Source organism: Petromyzon marinus (genome assembly GCF_048934315.1).
Source record: "Petromyzon marinus isolate PM22_M1 ecotype Great Lakes invasive population chromosome 67 unlocalized genomic scaffold, UKy_Petmar_22M1.pri1.0 chr67_unloc.6, whole genome shotgun sequence".
NCBI classification, from domain to species: Eukaryota; Metazoa; Chordata; class Hyperoartia; order Petromyzontiformes; family Petromyzontidae; genus Petromyzon; species Petromyzon marinus.
Window position 1 is genome coordinate 605496 of NW_027422596.1, and position 19809 is coordinate 625304.

The window sequence follows — 19809 nt, forward strand, 5'->3', positions numbered from 1 at the left end:
TAGGTAGCCCATCGGGTAGGCGTCTAGGCAGGGAGCTGGCCAGGCAGGTAGGTGTCTAGGCAGGTAGGTGTCTAGGTAGGTAGGTGTCTAGGCAGGTGTCTAGGTAGGTAGGTGTCTAGGCAGGTAGGTGTCTAGGTAGGTAAGTGTCTAGGCAGGTAGGTGTCTAGGTAGGTAGGTGTCTAGGCAAGTCGGTGTCTAGGTAGGTAGGTGTCTAGGCAGGTAGGTGTCTAGGCAGGTAGGTGTCTAGGTAGGTAGGTAGCCAGCCAGGTAGGGGTCTAGGCAGGTAGGTAGCCAGGCAGGTAGGTGTCTAGGCGGGTAGATGTTTGGGCAGGTAGATGTCTAGGCAGGTAGGTGTCTAGGCAGGTAGATGTCTAGGCAGGTAAGTGTCTAGGTAGGTAGGTGTCTAGGCAGGTAGGTGTCTAGGTATGTACGTGTCTAGGTGGGTAGGTGTCTAGGCGGGTAGATGTCTAGGCAGGCAGATGTCTAGGCAGGTAGGTGTCTAGGCAGGTAGGTGTCTAGGTAGGTAGGTGTCTAGGCATGTACGTAGCCCATCAGGTAGGCGTCTAGGTAGGTAGGTGGCCAGGCAGGTAGGTGTCTAGGCAGGTAGGTGGCCAGGCAGGTAGGTGTCTAGGCAGGTAGGTAGCCAGGGAGGTAGGTGTCTAGGCAGGTAGCTAGCCAGGCAGGTAGGTAGCCAGGCAAGTAGCTGGCCAGGCAGGTAGGTAGCCAGCCAGGTAGGTGTCTAGGCAGGTAGGTAGCCAGGCAGGTAGGTGTCTAGGCAGGTGTCTAGGCAGGTAGGTAGCCAGGCAGGTAGGTAGCCAGGCAGGTACGTAGCTAGGTAGGTAGGTGTCTAGGCAGGTGTCTAGGCAGGTAGGTAGCCAGGCAGGTAGGTGTCTAGGCAGGTAGGTAGCCAGGCAGGTAGGTGGCCAGGCAGGTAGGTGTCTAGGCAGGTAGGTAGACAGGCAGGTAGGTAGCCAGGCAGGTAGGTGTCTAGGCAGGTGTCTAGGCAGGTAGGTAGCCAGGCAGGTAGGTAGCCAGACAGGCAGTTGTTTAGGCAGGTGTCTAGGCAGGTAGGTAGCCAGGCAGGTAGGTAGCCAGGCAGGTATGTAGCTAGGTAGGTAGGTGTCTAGGCAGGTGTCTAGGCAGGTAGGTAGCCAGGCAGGTAGGTGTCTAGGCAGGTAGGTAGCCATGCAGGTAGGTGGCCAGGCAGGTAGGTGTCTAAGCAGGTAGGTAGCCAGGCAGGTAGGTAGCCAGGCAGGTAAGTAGCCACACAGGTAGGTGTCTAGGCAGGTAGGTGTCTAGGCAGGTAGGTGTCTAGGCAGGTAGGTGTCTAGGCAGGTAGGTGTCTAGGCAGGTGTCTAGGCAGGTAGGTAGCTAGGCAGGTAGGTAGCCAGACAGGTAGGTAGCCAGGCAGGTAGGTGTCTAGGCAGGTAGGTAGCCAGGCAGGTAGGTGGCCAGTCAGGTAGGTGTCTAGGCAGGTAGGTAGCCAGGCAGGTAGGTGTCTAGGCAGGTAGATGTCTAGGCAGGTAAGTGTCTAGGTAGGTAGGTGTCTAGGCAGGTAGGTGTCTAGGTATGTACATGTCTAGGTGGGTAGGTGTCTAGGCGGGTAGATGTCTAGGCAGGTAGATGTCTAGGCAGGTAGGTGTCTAGGCAGGTAGGTTTCTAGGTAGGTAGGTGTCTAGGCATGTACGTAGCCCATCAGGTAGGCGTCTAGGTAGGTAGGTGGCCAGGCAGGTAGGTGTCTAGGCAGGTAGGTAGCCAGGGAGGTAGGTGTCTAGGCAGGTAGCTAGCCAGGCAGGTAGGTAGCCAGGCAAGTAGCTGGCCAGGCAGGTAGGTAGCCAGCCAGGTAGGTGTCTAGGCAGGTAGGTAGCCAGGCAGGTAGGTATCTAGGCAGGTGTCTAGGCAGGTAGGTAGCAAGGCCGGTAGGTAGCCAGGCAGGTACGTAGCTAGGTAGGTAGGTGTCTAGGCAGGTGTCTAGGCAGGTAGGTAGCCAGGCAGGTAGGTGTCTAAGCAGGTAGGTAGTCAGGCAGGTAGGTAGCCAGGCAGGTAGGTGTCTAGGCAGGTGTCTAGGCAGGTAGGTAGCCAGTCAGGTAGGTAGCCAGACAGGCAATTGTTTAGGCAGGTGTCTAGGCAGGTAGGTAGCCAGGCAGGTAGGTAGCCAGGCAGGTAGGTAGCCAGGCAGGTAGGTGTCTAGGCAGGTAAGTGTCTAGGCAGGTAGTTGTCTAGGCAGGTGTCTAGGCAGGTAGGTAGCTAGGCAGGTAGGTAGCCAGACAGGTAGGTAGCCAGGCAGGTAGGTGTCTAGGCAGCTAGGTGTCTAGGCAGGTAGGTAGCCAGGTAGGTAGGTGTCTAGGCAGGTAGGTAGCCAGGCAGGTAGGTGGCCAGGCAGGTAGGTAGCCAGACAGGTAGGTAGCCAGGTAGGTAGTTGTCTAGGTAGGTGTCTAGGCAGGTAGGTAACCAGGCAGGTAGGTGTCTAGGCAGGTAGGTGTCTAGGCAGGTAGGTAGCCAGCTAGGTAGGTGTCTAGCCAGGCAGGTAGGTGTCTAGGCAGGTAGGTGGCCAGGTAGGTAGTTGTCTAGGTAGGTGTCTAGGCAGGTAGGTAGCCAGCCAGGTAGGTGTCTAGCCAGGTAGGTGGCCAGGCAGGTAGGTAGCCAGCCAGGTAGGTCGCCAGGTAGGCAGCCAGGTAGGTGGGCAGGCAGGTAGGTGTCTAGGCAGGTAGGTGTCTAGGCAGGTAGGTGTCTAGGCAGGTAGGCAGCCAGGTAGGTGGGCAGGCAGGTAGTCACCGTCTCGGGGACGTTCTCGAAGACCTCGCGCGCCTCCTCGTGCGAGCAGCTCTCCTCCACGCACTCGCGCTCCAGGTCGCCCTGACGACGCTCCTCCAGCTTCAGGAGGCCCTTGTCGTTGGCGCGACGCACGCGGCCCAGGAACGCCCCGGCCTCGTCGGGCCGCAGGACTATGGGGGGGCAGGGGGGGGCAGGGGGGGCAGGGGGGTGGAAGGGGGGCAGGGGGGGGGGAAGAAGAACAGCGGCATTGGACCAGCAGCAGTAGCATCATCAGCATCAGCATCATCAGCATCATCAGCAGCTTCATCAGCAGCATCATCAGCATCATCATCGCCCATTCATGGGTCGCCGGGTTCGTAGCACCACCGCTCAGCATCCCAACACTCACGAAGCTCCCCCGTATAGCCTCTAAGAGGCTGTAGGGGCAAGTGTTGCTGCTCGCTACTCACAGCACTTGCCCCTACAGCCTGTTAGAGGCTACACGGGGGAGCTTTGTCTGTGTCTACCTTCACAGGTGTTGCTGCTACTCGCTACTAACAGCACTTGCCCCTACAGCCTGCTAGAGGCTACACGGGGGAGCTTTGTCTGTGTCTACCTTCACAGGCGCTGCTACTCGATACTCACAGCACTTGCCCCTACAGCCTGCTAGAGGCTACACGGGGGACCTTTGTCTGTGTCTACCTTCACAGGCGCTGCTGCTACTCGCTACTCACAGCACTTGCCCCTACAGCCTGTTAGAGGCTACACGGAGGAGCTTTGTCTGTGTCTACCTTCACAGGTGCTTCTACTCGCTACTCACAGCACTTGCCCCTACAGCCTGTTAGAGGCTACACGGGGGACCTTTATCTGTGTGTGGGGGTAGCCCCGTATAATCTGACTGATCCTGCTAATCTCAACCACGCATTTTCTGCATGCGACGATCAATTGGGATTACATCACACACACACATACAGACACTCACTCACACATACACACAACAACAACAACCGCCATTCGCCACTAAGTGGCGGTAACGTCACCACGACCCTTGTGCCAGGCCATGTGCACCTTGAGGCCACGTGAAGTATCGAACGCCCGTTGGCAGGAGGTCACGGGGCAGACCCAGCAGGTGCCACGGGTCGACTGACTGAGATGACCGAGATGACTGGCTGATGCACCACCTGTGCCCCCTACTGCGCCAACCTGCTGTGCTTTAGCCACCCGGCGCTCCGCTCGTTGTTGTGAGCGTCGCTCCTCCACTCTCCGTTGTTGTTGGAGGGCGACTGCCTCCAACTGCCCAGTAGCGTCCTTCACGAGCCTCCTCCACAGAGGCCGATCTTGACACCGCTGGTAGCGGTCATCGGCAAGTCCACTCAGCTCCACGTCCTCCTGTACCAAATCACTCCATCTCTTCTCTAGCCCGTACCGCGCCCGTTTAGACCCCTCGATCTGGCCGAACAAAAGCTGTTTCGGCATGCGGTGGCTGGGCATGCGGGCTACATGACCCAGCCAATGCAGCCTTGCCTGCCGGAGGAGCTCACCGATGGGACCTTGCCCAGATCTTTCAAGGATTTGTGAGCTCATCACACAATCCAGTCTAGTTAAACCCAGGATGGATCGTAGGCAGGCCAGCCTAAATGTTTCTAACCGGCGAAGATGTTCCATTAGGGGGGTCCACATTTCGCAAGCGTAGAGAAGGGAGGGAATTACCGTGGCCGAGAAGACCTGAAGCTTAGTGCGGAGTGACAGACCAGGTAGCTTCCACACAGCGTTACGCAACCGATGAAAAGATATTGCCGTTCGACTGATTCGGATTGAGACCTCTGCTGTTAAACTGGAGCCGGTCATAAGCACACTGCCCAGGTATGGGAAACTCTCCACTCTCTCCACAACTGCCCCATCATCGATTGGGAGTTGTGGGGGTGGAGTGTCCGATGGTACAAAATACCCAGGCAGGTGCTTAGTTTTGGTGGGGCTGATGGTAAGGCCCCATCTCTTAGTGGCACACTCCAGTCTCAGCAGCAGCATCTCCAACTCCTCTGAATGATCAGCTATTACCAAATCATCGGCATACATAACGTGGTTGAGCAATAGGGAGCCATCCCTTGACCGCACCCGGGCATCAATCAGCCTCCCATTATATCTGTACCATATGGAGATTCCCCCAGTACAGCTATTGAAGGCTTCACGAACTACGTGGTCAAAATAGATGTTAAATAATGTGGGAGCCAGAGGACATCCTTGTCGCACCGCAAGGTGTACAGGGAATGGCTCTGACTCCCGGCCACGTAGTTTTACCCGGGCCCAATCACCATCATGAAGGTCCTTAATGATCGTGAGCAGAGGGTCAGGTACACCATAAGCACGAAGAACAACCCAGAGCCCACGCCTACTGATGGCATCATAGGCCTTGACCAGGTCAATAAAGCACAGATGTAGGTCTTGTTGGAATTCCCTACACCTCTGCTGTAGCAGACGGACAGAAAATATGGCATCTGTGCAGGACCGCCCTTTCCTGAAACCACATTGGGGCTCCGCAAGCCTATCCTCAGCGTGCCTGGCAAGGCGATGTTGAATAATCCTTGCCAGGACTTTTCCCGGCACACTGAGGAGTGAGATGCCCCTGTAGTTGTTACAGTCTGTGCGGTCCCACTTCTTAAAAAGGGGGACCACCAGGGCATCCTTACAATCCTACGGAACCCGTCCAGTGGTCCAGACGGTTGTTATGATGTCATATAGGGCAGTCTGTGCACAAACGCCACCCTCCTTCAGCATTTCGCTTGGGAGATCATCTCTGCCCGCTGCCTTTCCTGGTCTCAGACTCCGGATCGCATTCAGTACTCCCTCAACAGATGGCACCTCATCCAGCCAATCACAGGGGATGACTTCTTCCAATATTTGAGGCACCAAAGCCTCAGCAGGGTCATCCTCACTTTGTGCCACGATGTTTTCCTGGCTGAGGGATTTTCCCTCCCCCAGGACCTCACAGAAATGCTCAGCAAATCTGCAAACCTGTTCCTGGGGGTCGGAGATTGGATCACTGTTTTTTCCACTAATGATGGTAATAGGTGTGGCGTTGCAGGTTACTTTTTGATGGAGTTAAATAGAGAGTAATGATCACGGGCCACTGAGGCAGACTCCATCTCCTCAGCAACCCGCGACCACCACCCATCCTTGCAGCGCCTCACGGCTCTCCGAACCTCCGAGCGAAGGCTGCGGTAAGCCTCCTCATTCTCTGACGTGGGATTCTGTAGCCGATGACAGTGGGCCTGTCGCTTTTTCTCAACCATCCTGAACAACTCCTCTGTCATCCAGGGTGTCTGGGGAGGTCTGGACCGCGTACCCAAAGCAGCTATTGCAGCTGCATGAGTCACAGTCCTGAACCTCGCCCATTTACCCTCGACATCAGGAGGAGTCGGGGACGATGCCAATCCCAGCCGCAAGCGATGATGAAATTCTCGCTTGCAACTTTCATCCGATAACTGAGACCAGGCCACTTTAGGTTGGAATGAGGTCCTGGGTGTACACCCACCACCGGAGTGGAAAAATGGCAGGCGCATCTTACAGATGACAAGTCGATGGTCAGAGGGCAGATCAGCTCCATGGTAGGTCCTGGTGTCAAGAACATGGGCTCGCATCCGCTGGTCCGTCACTATGTAGTCCAGCAGATGTTCTTGCTTGGACCCGGCATGCATCCATGATGTTGTGTGGATGCGCCGATGCCGGAACAGCATGTTGGTAATTACAAGCCCATGGGCTGCACAAAAATCTAGCAGCGTCCTACCGTTGTTATTGAACTGATCTGGCCCATGCCCTCAAATCACTCCAGACCAGACACATACACACTCACACATACATACATACACTCACACACACATACAGACACTCACTCACACACACACACTACACTCACTCACTCACACAAACATACATACATACAGACACTCACTCACACATACACATATACACTCACTCACACAAACATACATACATACAGACACTCACTGACACATACACTCACACACAGATACACTCACACACACATACACTCACTCATTCACACATACATACAGACACTCACTCTCTCACACACAGACACTCACTCACACATACATACAGACACTCACACATACAGACACTCACTCACTCACACATACATACGCTCACTCACACACATACAGACACTCACACATACAGACACTCAAGACACACATGCAGACACTCACACACACATATAGACACTAACACACACACATACAGACACTCACACACACATACAGACACTCACACATAGAGACACTCACTCACACATACAGACACTCACTCACTCACACACACAGACACTCACACACACACATACAGACACTCAATCACACACATACAGACACTCACTCACACACATACAAAGATCCCCCGTATGGCCTGTAACAGACTGTAGGGGCAAGTGCTGTTAGCGAGCACCTATGAAGGCTGGAACGGTACACGAGGGGGTGGGTGGCCAGCACCACGCCCGACCTCCTTTGTCTCCCCAGTAGCGATGTTTACACACCGCACCAGGTACTCATTTGAGGCTGAGTCGGCCTAGGGGAGGCCCAGGACCGGTTCATATAATCGTCACTGGTGTTGGCCGTGAGCGGGAATCGAACCCGGGTCGCCAGGTTCATAGCGGAGCGCGCTAACCACTACACTACCGCTTCCCACACTCACATACAGACACTCACTCACACACACATACAGACACTCACTCACACACATACATACATAAAGACACTCACTCACACACACATACAGACATTCACACATACAGACACTCACACACATACAGACACTCACACACACAGACATACACTCATACATAAATACAGACACACATTTATACACACAGACATACATACACTCACTCATAAATACAGACACTCACTCACACATACATTTAGACAATTACTTGTACACTCACTCATACAGAAACTCATCACAATCATATTAACCATCATCACTCTCACCATCACCATCATTACTCTCACCACCATCATCACTTTAAACATTATCACTCTAACCATCATCACTCTAACCATCATCACTCTAACCATCATCACCCTAACCATCATCACTCTAACAATCATCACTCTAACCATCATCACTCTGAACATCATCACTCTAACCATCATCATCATCATCATCACTCTAACCATCATCACCCTAACCATCATCACCCTAACCATCATCACCCTAACCATCATCACTCTAACCATCATCACTCTAACCATCATCACTCTAACCATCATCACACTAACCATCATCACTCTAGATATCGTCACTCTAACCATCATCACTCTAACCATCATCAGTCTAACCATCATCACTCTGAACATCATCACACTAACCATCATCATCACTCTAACCACCATCACTCTAACCATCATTACACTAACCATCATCACTCTAACCATCATCACTCTAACCATCATCATCACTCTAACCATCATCATCACTCTAACCATCATCATCACTCTAACCATCATCACACTAACCATCATCACGCTAACCATAATCACTCTAACCATCATCACTCTAACCATCATCACTCTAACCATCATGACTCTAACCATCATCACTCTAACCATCATGACACTAACCATCATCACTCTAACCATCATCACTCTAACCATCATCACTCTAACCATCATCACTCTAACCATCATCACACTAACCATCATCACTCTAACCATCATCACTCTAACCATCATCATCACTCTAACCATCATCATCACTCTAACCATCATTACACTAACCATCATCACTCTAACCATCATCACTCTAACCATCATCATCACTCTAACCATCATCATCACTCTAACCATCATCATCACTCTAACCATCATCACACTAACCATCATCACTCTAACCATCATCACTCTAACCATCATCACACTAACCATCATCACACTAACCATCATCACTCTAACCATCATCACTCTAACCACCATCATCACTCTAACCATCATCACTCGAACCATCATCATCACCCTAACCATCATCACTCTAAACATCATCACTCTAACCATCATCACTCTAACCATCATCACACTAACCATCATCACTCTAACCATCATCACTCTAACCATCATCACTCTAACCACCATCACTCTAACCACCATCATCACTCTAACCATCATCACTCTAACCATCATCATCATCATCATCACTCTAACCATCATCACTCTAACCATCATCACCCTAACCATCATCAATCTAAACATCATCACTCTAACCATCATCACTCTAACCATCATCATCACTCTAACCATCATCACTCTAACCATCATCACCCTAACCATCATCACTCTAAACATCATCACTCTAACCATCAACACTCTAACCATCATCACACTAACCATCATCACTCTAACCATCATCACTCTAACCATCATCACTCTAACCATCATCACTCTAAACATCATCACTCTAACCATCATCACTCTAACCATCATCACTCCAACCATCATCACTCTAACCATCATCACACTAACCATCATCATCACTCTAACCATCATCACTCTAACCATCATCACTCTAACCATCATCATCACTCTAACCATCATCACTCTAACCATCATCACCCTAACCATCATCACTCTAAACATCATCAATCTAACCATCAACACTCTAACCATCATCACACTAACCATCATCACTCTAACCATCATCACTCTAACCATCATCAATCTAACCATCATCACTCTAACCATCATCACTCTAAACATCATGACTCTAACCATCATCACTCTAACCATCATCACACTAACCATCATCACTCTAACCATCATCACTCTAACCATCATCACACTAACCATCATCATCACTCTAACCATCATCACTCTAACCATCATCACACTAACCATCATCACACTAACCATCATCACTCTAACCATCATCACTCTAACCACCATCATCACTCTAACCATCATCATCACTCTAACCATCATCATCACTCTAACCATCATCACTCTAACCACCATCATCACTCTAACCATCATCATCACTCTAACCATCATCATCACTCTAACCATCATCATCACTCTAACCATCATCATCACTCTAACCATCATCATCATCACTCTAACCATCATCACTCTAACCATCATCACCCTAACCATCATCACTCTAACCATCATCACTCTAACCATCATCACTCTAACCATCATCATCATCACTCTAACCAGCATCACTCTAACCATCATCACTCTAACCACCATCATCACTCTAACCATCATCACTCTAACCATCATCACTCTAACCACCATCATCACTCTAACCATCATCACTCTAACCATCATCACTCTAACCATCATCACTCTAACCATCATCACACTAACCATCATCACACTAACCATCATCACTCTAACCATCATCACTAACCATCATCACCCTAACCATCATCACTCTAACCATCATCACTCTAACCATCATCATCACTCTAACCATCATCATCACTCTAATCATCATCACTCTAACCATCATCATCACTCTAACTATCATCACTTTAACCATCATCATCACTCTAACCATCATCATCACTCTAACCACCATCATCACTCTAACCATCATCATCATCACTCTAACCATCATCACTCTAACCATCATCACCCTAACCATCATCACTCTAACCATCATCACTCTAACCATCATCACTCTAACCATCATCACACTAACCATCATCACTCTAACCATCATCACTCTAACCATCATCACTCTAACCATCATCACTCTAACCACCATCATCACTCTAACCATCATCACTCTAACCGTCATCACTCTAACCATCATCATCACTCTAACCATCATCATCACTCTAACCATCATCACTCTAACCACCATCATCACTCTAACCATCATCATCACTCTAACCATCATCATCACTCTAACCATCATCATCACTCTAACCATCATCATCATCACTCTAACCATCATCACTCTAACCATCATCACCCTAACCATCATCACTCTAACCATCATCACTCTAACCATCATCACTCTAACCATCATCATCATCACTCTAACCAGCATCACTCTAACCATCATCACTCTAACCACCATCATCACTCTAACCATCATCACTCTAACCATCATCACTCTAACCACCATCATCACTCTAACCATCATCACTCTAACCATCATCACTCTAACCATCATCACTCTAACCATCATCACACTAACCATCATCACACTAACCATCATCACTCTAACCATCATCACTAACCATCATCACCCTAACAATCATCACTCTAACCATCATCACTCTAACCATCATCATCACTCTAACCATCATCATCACTCTAATCATCATCACTCTAACCATCATCATCACTCTAACCATCATCACTCTAACCATCATCACTAACCATCATCACCCTAACCATCATCACTCTAACCATCATCACTCTAACCATCATCATCACTCTAACCATCATCATCACTCTAATCATCATCACTCTAACCATCATCATCACTCTAACTATCATCACTTTAACCATCATCATCACTCTAACCATCATCATCACTCTAACCACCATCATCACTCTAACCATCATCATCATCACTCTAACCATCATCACTCTAACCATCATCACCCTAACCATCATCACTCTAACCATCATCACTCTAACCATCATCACTCTAACCATCATCACACTAACCATCATCACACTAACCATCATCACTCTAACCATCATCACTCTAACCATCATCACTCTAACCATCATCACTCTAACCACCATCATCACTCTAACCATCATCACTCTAACCGTCATCACTCTAACCATCATCATCACTCTAACCATCATCATCACTCTAACCATCATCACTCTAACCACCATCATCACTCTAACCATCATCATCACTCTAACCATCATCATCACTCTAACCATCATCATCACTCTAACCATCATCATCATCACTCTAACCATCATCACTCTAACCATCATCACCCTAACCATCATCACTCTAACCATCATCACTCTAACCATCATCACTCTAACCATCATCATCATCACTCTAACCAGCATCACTCTAACCATCATCACTCTAACCACCATCATCACTCTAACCATCATCACTCTAACCATCATCACTCTAACCACCATCATCACTCTAACCATCATCACTCTAACCATCATCACTCTAACCATCATCACTCTAACCATCATCACACTAACCATCATCACACTAACCATCATCACTCTAACCATCATCACTAACCATCATCACCCTAACAATCATCACTCTAACCATCATCACTCTAACCATCATCATCACTCTAACCATCATCATCACTCTAATCATCATCACTCTAACCATCATCATCACTCTAACTATCATCACTTTAACCATCATCATCACTCTAACCATCATCATCACTCTAACCACCATCATCACTCTAACCATCATCATCATCACTCTAACCATCATCACTCTAACCATCATCACCCTAACCATCATCACTCTAACCATCATCATCACTCTAACCATCATCACACTAACCATCATCACACTAATCATCATCACTCTAACCATCATCACTCTAACCATCATCACTCTAACCATCATCACTCTAACCATCATAATCACTCTAACCATCATCACTCTAACCATCATCACTCTAACCATCATCATCACTCTAACCATCATCACTCTAACCACCATCATCACTCTAACCACCATCATCACTCTAACCACCATCATCACTCTAACCATAATCATCACTCTAACCATCATCACTCTAACCATCATCATCACTCTAACCATCATATTTTCCACCACAATAGTTACCACCACCACCCATCTTCATACTCACACAGGCCTTGCACCATCACCGCCGTGGTGGCTACGAGCACCATCACCATCCCTGCTGCCATCACGGCTCTCCCCTTGCCGACGTGTTGCTGATGATGGTGGTGATGCTGATGATGATGGTGGTGATGCTGATGATGGTGGTGGTGGGGGTGTTCGTCTCTTGGGTTGTGAGACTTCTCTGGAGCGTGTGCAGTGCGTGGGTGGAGGAGTCTCAGTGGGTGGTGGAGGGGGTACGTGGATTAGTGAATGGGGGAGTGTGTGAGTGTGTGCGAGTGTGTGTGTGTTGATGAGTGTGTGTGAGTGTGTGAGTGTATTGATGAGTGTGTGTGTTGATGAGTGTGTGTGTTGATGAGTGTGTGAGTGTATGTGTGTGTTGATGAGTGTGTGTGAGTGAGTGTGTGAGTGAGTGTGTGAATGTGTGAGAGTGTGTGTGTGTTGATGAGTGTGTGTGAGTGTGTTGATCAGTGTGTGTGAGTGTGTGAGAGTGTGGGTGGGGGAGTGTGTGAGTGTGTGTGTTGATAAGTGTGTGTGAGTGTGTAAGTGAGTGTGTTGCTCAGTGTGTGTGAGTGTGTTGATCAGTGTGTGTGAGTGTGTGATTGTGTGAGTGAGTGTGTGAATATGTGAGTGTGTGTGAGTGAGTGAGTGTGAGTGTGTGTGTTGATGGATGTGTGTGAGTGTGTAAGTGTGTGTGAGTGTGAGAGAGTGTGTGGGGAGCGATAGTGTAGTGGTTAGCGCGCTGCGCTATGAACCTGGCGACCCGGGTTCGATTCCCGCTCACGGCCAACACCAGTGACGATTATCTGAACCGGTCCCGGGCCTCCCCTAGGTCGACTCAGCCTCAAATGAGTACCTGGTGCGGTGTGTAAACATTGCCACTATGGAGACAAAGGCGGTCGGGCGTGGTGCTGGTCACCCACCCCCTCGTGTACCGTTCCGGCCTTCATCGGTGCTCGCTAACAGCACTTGCCCCTATAGTCTGTTAAGGCTATATGGGGGATCTTTTTGCGTGTGAGTGTGTGTGTTGTTGTGTGAGTGTGAAATGTGGATCCCCCTAATGGAACATCTTCACCGGTTAGAAACATTTAGGCTGGCTTGCCTACGATCCATCCTGGGTTCAACCAGGCTGGACTGTGTGAGGAGCTCACAAATCCTTGAAAGATCTGGGCAAAGTCCCATCGGTGAGCTCCTCCGGCAGGCAAGGCTGCGTTGGCTGGGTCACGTCGCCCGCATGCCCAGCCACCGCATGCCGACACAGCTTTTGTTCGGCCGGATAGAGGGTGCTAAACGGGCGCGGCACGAGCTAGAAAAGAGATGGAGTGATGTGGTAGAGGAGGACGTGGAGCTGAGTGGACTTGCCGATGACTGGTACCAGCGGTGTCAAGATCGGCCTCTGTGGAGGAGGCTCGTGAAGGATGCTACTGGGCAGTTGGAGGTAGTCGCCCTCCAACAACAACAGAGGGCGGAGGAGCGACGCTCACAACAACGAGCGGAGCGCCGGGTGGCTAAAGCACAGCAGATTGGCACAATAGGGGGCACAGGTGGTGCATCAGCCAGTCATCTCAGTCATCTCAGTTAGTCGACCCGTGGCACCTGCTGGGTCTGCCCCGTGACCTCCTGCCAGCGGGCGTTCGACACCTCACGTGGCCTCAAGGTGCACATGGCCTGGCACAAGCGTCGTGGTGACGTCACCGCCACTTGGTGGCGAATGGCGGTTGTTGTTGTGTTTGAGTGGTGCCGGACGGGCAACGCTGTCGTGGGCAGTGCCGTGGGGGAGAGGGTCAATTCCGATTGGCCCTCTACCCTCATGGCGACTGTAGCCACCACCACAGCGGCCATATGGGAGCTCAGGACCACCACGCTCCCACGCCCCCTTCATTATTTTATTCAGAAGAAGAGCCACACCCTGTTGTTTGGCAGTCTCCTGCCCCGAGTAGAGGACTGTCCACCCCTCACGGTGGCAGGAGTCAGAGCCGGTCCACCGGGCCTCCTGAATGCCACGGAGATCTAGGTGGTACCAGACCAGCTCCCGACAGAGGAGTGGCAGCCTCTCCTCCACAGTGAGCGTTCGAACATTCCACATGGCCACACGAAGTGGCTTTTTGTTGTTTCTGGAGGAGCCCCGAGGATAGATATTCAATCTCCTGGCTCCGCCAAATGGGGTTTGGCCAGGAGACGTCATAGTCGCCTGTCCCCCCGGGGCCTCCGGCACAAGCTTGTTTATAGATATCTTAGACGTGGTTTAGTGTTAGTTGATTGAAGGTGGAGGGGTTACCAGCCCTTTGCACCCTTCCAGAGCCCCCGTTTGGCCGCTGTGGTGGTCACAGACGCAATGAGGGGAAAGGCCAATCTGAATTGGCCCTCCACCCATAGTACTGCCCAGCACACCGTTGCCCGTCCGGCACCACGGGGAGGTAGGGGGTTGTTTTGCCAGACACAAAAAGATCCCCCATATAGCCTTAACAGACTGTAGGGGCAAGTGCTGTTAGCGAGCACCTTTGAAGGCTGGAACGGTACACGAGGGGGTGGGTGGCTACCAGCACCACGCCCGACCCCCCCACACACACACACCTCCCCCGCACACCCACACACCCACCCCCCCACACACACACACACACCCCCACACACACACCCCACACACACCCACACACCCCCCCCCACACACCCCCACACACACACCTACACCCCCCACACACACCCACACCCCCCCACACACTACCCCACACACACACCCCTACGCACACACCCACACACACCTACACCCCCCACACACCCACACACACCCACACACCCCCACACACACACCTACACCCCCCACACACTACTCCACACACACACACCCACACCCCCCCACACACCCCCACACACACACTCCCCACACACACCCACACACACACACCCACACCCCCCACACACCCCACACACCCACACCCCTACGCACACCCCACGTGATGCTCTCTCTCTCTCTCAAGGCAATTGCGACATCTCTGCAAGTCCTGGCCATGTGCTTCTCGTTAAAGCGCCGTGCGCGCAGCAGTTACGGAGTGAACTGTGCACGTAACGTGAACCACATGTACACACACACACATATACACGCACACACACGTACACACAGGCATCATACACACACAGTGACACACACACATGTACACACGCACACATATACACGCACACACACGTACACACAGGCATCATACACACACAGTGACACACACACATGTACACACACACACATATACACGCACACACACGTACACACAGGCATCATACACACACATATACACACACACATGTACACACAAGCACACACACACTAAAACAACAACCGCCATTCGCCACTAAGTGGCGGTGACGTCACCACGACGCTTGTGCCAGGCCACGTGCACCTTGAGGCTACCACGTGGAAGTGTCGAACGCCCGCTGGCAGGAGGTCACGGGGCAGACCCCGTTGCCACGGGTCGACTGACTGAGATGACTGGCTGATGCACCACCTGTGCCCCCTACTGTGTCAACCTGCTGTGCTTTAGCCACCCGGCGCTTCGCTCGTTGTTGTGAGCGCCGCTCCTCCGCCCTCCGTTGTTGTTGGAGGGACGACTGCCTCCCACACACACACACGCACAAATATGAACACACACATATAAACACACATGTACACGCACACACGTGTATATACACACACGCACAGACATGCACACAGGACAAAGCTCCCCCGTGTAGCCTCTTACAGGCTGTAGGGGCAAGTGCTGTGAGTAGCGAGTAGCAGCAGCACCTGTGAAGGTAGACACAGACAAAGGTCCCCCGTGTAGCCTCTAACAGGCTGTAGGGGCAAGTGCTGTGAGTAGCGAGTAGCAGCAGCACCTGTGAAGGTAGACACAGACAAAGGTCCCCCGTGTAGCCTCTAACAGGCTGTAGGGGCAAGTGCTGTGAGTAGCGAGTAGCAGCAGCACCTGTGAAGGTAGACACAGACAAAGGTCCCCCGTGTAGCCTCTAACAGGCTGTAGGGGCAAGTGCTGTTAGCGAGCAGCACCTGTGAAGGCTACCGGCACTGTGACACACGAGGGGGTGGGTGGCTACCAGCACCACTCCCGACCGCCTTTGTCTCCCCAGTGGTGATGTTCACTACACGCCGCTACACCAGCTACTCGTTTGAGGCTGAGTCGACCTAGGGGAGGCCCAGGACCGGTTCAGATAATCGTCACCGGTGGTGTTGGTGGCCGTGAGCGGGAATCGAACTCGGGTCGCCGGGTTCGTAGCGCAGCGTAGCGCTAACCACTACACCCACCGCTCACCCGCACACACACAGTCACACACCAGCACACATACACACACATGTATATACGTGTGTGTGTGTATGTGTGTGTGTCAGTGTGTGTGTGTCAGTGTGTGTGTGCCTGTGTGTGTGTCAGTGTGTGTGTGTCAGTGTGTGTGTGTCTGTGTGTGTGTCTGTGTGTGTGTCAGTGTGTGTGTGTCTGTGTGTGTGTGTCAGTGTGTGTGTGACTGTGTGTGTGTGTCTGTGTGAGTGTCTGTGTGTGTGTCACTGTGAGTGTCTGTGTGTGTCACTGTGTGTGTGTCTGTGTGTGTTGTCTGTGTGTGTGTGTCTGTGTGTGTAGTGTAGCGGTTAGCGCTACGCTGCGCTATGAACCCGACGACCCGGGTTCGATTCTCGCTCACGGCCAACATCAGTGACGATGATTTGAACCGGTCCCTGGGCATCCCCTAGGTCGACTCAGCCTCAAATGAGTACCTGGTGCGGTGTGTAGTGAACATCGCCACTGGGGAGACAAAGGCGGTCCGGCGTGTTGCTGGCCACCCACCCCCTCGTGTACCGTTCCGGCCTTCATAGGTGCTCGCTAACAGCACTTGCCCCTGCAGTCTGTTAAGGTTATACGGGGGATCTTTGTTCATGTGTGTGGTAGATTTACACTCGTGAAGGACGCTGCTGCTACTGGGCAGTTGGAGGTAGTCGCCCTCCAGCAACAATAGCGGAGGGCAGAGGAGCGACGCTCACAACAACGGGCGGAGCGCCGGGCGGATAAAATACACAGGAGGGGGGTACAGCTGGTGGTGCATCTAGCGGTCATCTCAGTCAGCTGACCCATGGCACCTACTGGGTCTGTCACGTGACCTCCTCCTGCATCTAGCCTGGCACAGTAGGGGGGGTTACAGCTGGTGGTGCATCTACCGGTCATCTCAGTCGGCCGACCCATGGCACCTGCTGGGTCTGTCACGTGACCTCCTCCTGCCAGCGGCGAGCCTTCGACGCTTCACGTGATAGCCTCAAAGTGGTGCACCTAGCCTGGCACGGGTGCCGTTGTGACGTCACACCGTCGCTTAGTGGCGAATGGCGGTTGTTGGTATTGTGTGTGTTGGTATGTATATATATGTATATGAGTGATAGTGTAGCGGTTAGTGCGCTACGCTATGAACCTGGCGACCCGGGTTCGATTCCCGCTCACGCCCAACACCAGTGACGATTATCTGAACCGGTCCTGGGCCTCCCCTAGGTCGACTCGGCCTCACATGAGTGACCCGGCGAAGGTGTTTAGTAAACATCGCCACTGGGGAGACAAAGGCGGCCGGGCGTGGTGCTGGTAGCCACCCACCCCCTCGTGTACCACAGAGCCGGTACCCTTCACAGCACTTGGCCCTACAGCCTGTTAGAGGCTACACGGGGGACCTTTGTCTGTGTCTACCTTCACAGGTGCTGCTACTCACAGCACTTGCCCCTACACCCTGATAGAGGCTACACGGGGGACCTTTGTCTGTGTCTACCTTCACAGGTGCTGCTGCTACTCGCTACTAACAGCACTTGCCCCTACAGCCTGTTAGAGGCTACACGGGGGACCTTTGTCTGTGTCTACCTTCACAGGTGCTGCTGCTACTCGCTACTCACAGCACTTGCCCCAGCAGTCTGTTAGAGGCTACACGGGGGACCTTTGTCTGTGTCTACCTTCACAGGTGCTTCTGCTACTCGCTACTCACAGCACTTGCCCCTACAGCCTGTTAGAGGCTACACGGGGGGAGCTTTGTCTGTGTCTACCTTCACAGGTGCTTCTGCTACTCGCTACTCACAGCACTTGCCCCTACAGCCTGTTAGAGGCTACACGGGGGACCTTTGTCTGTGTCTACCTTCACAGGTGCTGCTGCTACTCACAGCACTTGCCCCTACAGTCTGTTAGAGGCTACACGGGGGACCTTTGTCTGTGTCTACCTTCACAGGTGCTGCTGCTACTCACAGCACTTGCCCCTACAGTCTGTTAGAGGCTACACGGGGGACCTTTGTCTGTGTCTACCTTCACAGGTGCTGCTGCTACTCGCTACTCACAGCACTTGCCCCTACAGCCTGTTAGAGGCTACACGGGGGAGCTTTGTCTTCGTGTCAATTAGTGCGTTGGTGCCGGACAGGAAGGCTGTGGGTGACCAGTGCCATGGAGGGGTGGGGGGGGGGGAGGGCCAATTCCGATTGGCCATTCCCCCTCATGGCGTCTGTGACCACCACAGCGGCCAAATGGGGGCTTTGTACGGGTGCGAGGGGCTGGTAACCCCTCCACCTTCAATAAATTAACACGAAACCACGACTTAAATATATTACTAATAAGCTTGTACCAGAGGCCCCTGGGGGGACAGGCGTCTGTGACGTCTCCTGGCCAAACCACATTTGGCGGAGGCAGGAGACTGAATCTTTACCCTCGGGGCTCCTCCAGAAACAACGAAAAGCCACTGCGTCTGGCCACGTGGAATTTTTTCGAACGCTCACTGCTGAGGAGAGGCTGCCACTCCTCTGTCGGGAGCTGGACCGGTACCGCCTGGATCTCTGTGGCATTCAGGAGGTCCGGTGGACCGGCTCTGGCTCCTGCCACCATGAGGGGTGGACAGTCCTCTACTCGGGGCAGGAGACTGCCAAACAACAGGGAGTGGCTCTTCTTCTGAACAAAAGAATGAAGGGGGCGTGGGAGCGTGGCGTTGAGGTGTGGGAAGCTGTAAGCCCCAGGCTACTTTGGGCTCGCCTTCCCATCAAGCAGAGGCAGGGAGTGGTGGTCGTGGTAACTTATACCCCCAGCGATGATGAGCATCGATGAGGCTCAACATCGCTGGGGGCATCAGGAACTACCGTGGAGCTGATCTGCCCTCTGACCATCGACTAGTCATCTGTAAGATGCGCCTGCCATTCTTCCACTCCGGTGATGGGTGTACACCCAGGACCCC

At 51.9% G+C, this 19809-nt stretch overlaps 2 protein-coding genes across 6 annotated transcripts in view; both read right to left on the reverse strand.

Annotated features, from left to right (window-relative positions):
* Positions 1-13329, reverse strand: part of LOC142907979 (vitamin K-dependent protein S-like) — a 147948-nt gene extending 134619 nt beyond the window's left edge. Inside the window, exons 1-2 of one of the 2 annotated variants that reach the window (XM_076058052.1) lie at positions 12608-13329; positions 2776-2945 (exon numbers count right to left, since the gene is read on the reverse strand). In XM_076058052.1, the coding sequence (XP_075914167.1) occupies positions 2776-2945; positions 12608-12668 (231 nt within the window). In that variant the 5' untranslated portion in view covers positions 12669-13329. Of the gene's footprint in view, positions 1-2775; positions 2946-12607 lie in introns of those variants that run through there. The other variant, XM_076058051.1, reaches the window with a different exon arrangement.
* The window catches only part of LOC116937743 (ankyrin repeat domain-containing protein 49), a 390193-nt gene that overhangs the window by 231360 nt on the left and 139024 nt on the right, over positions 1-19809 (reverse strand). The gene's annotated exons all lie outside the window — the stretch shown is intronic.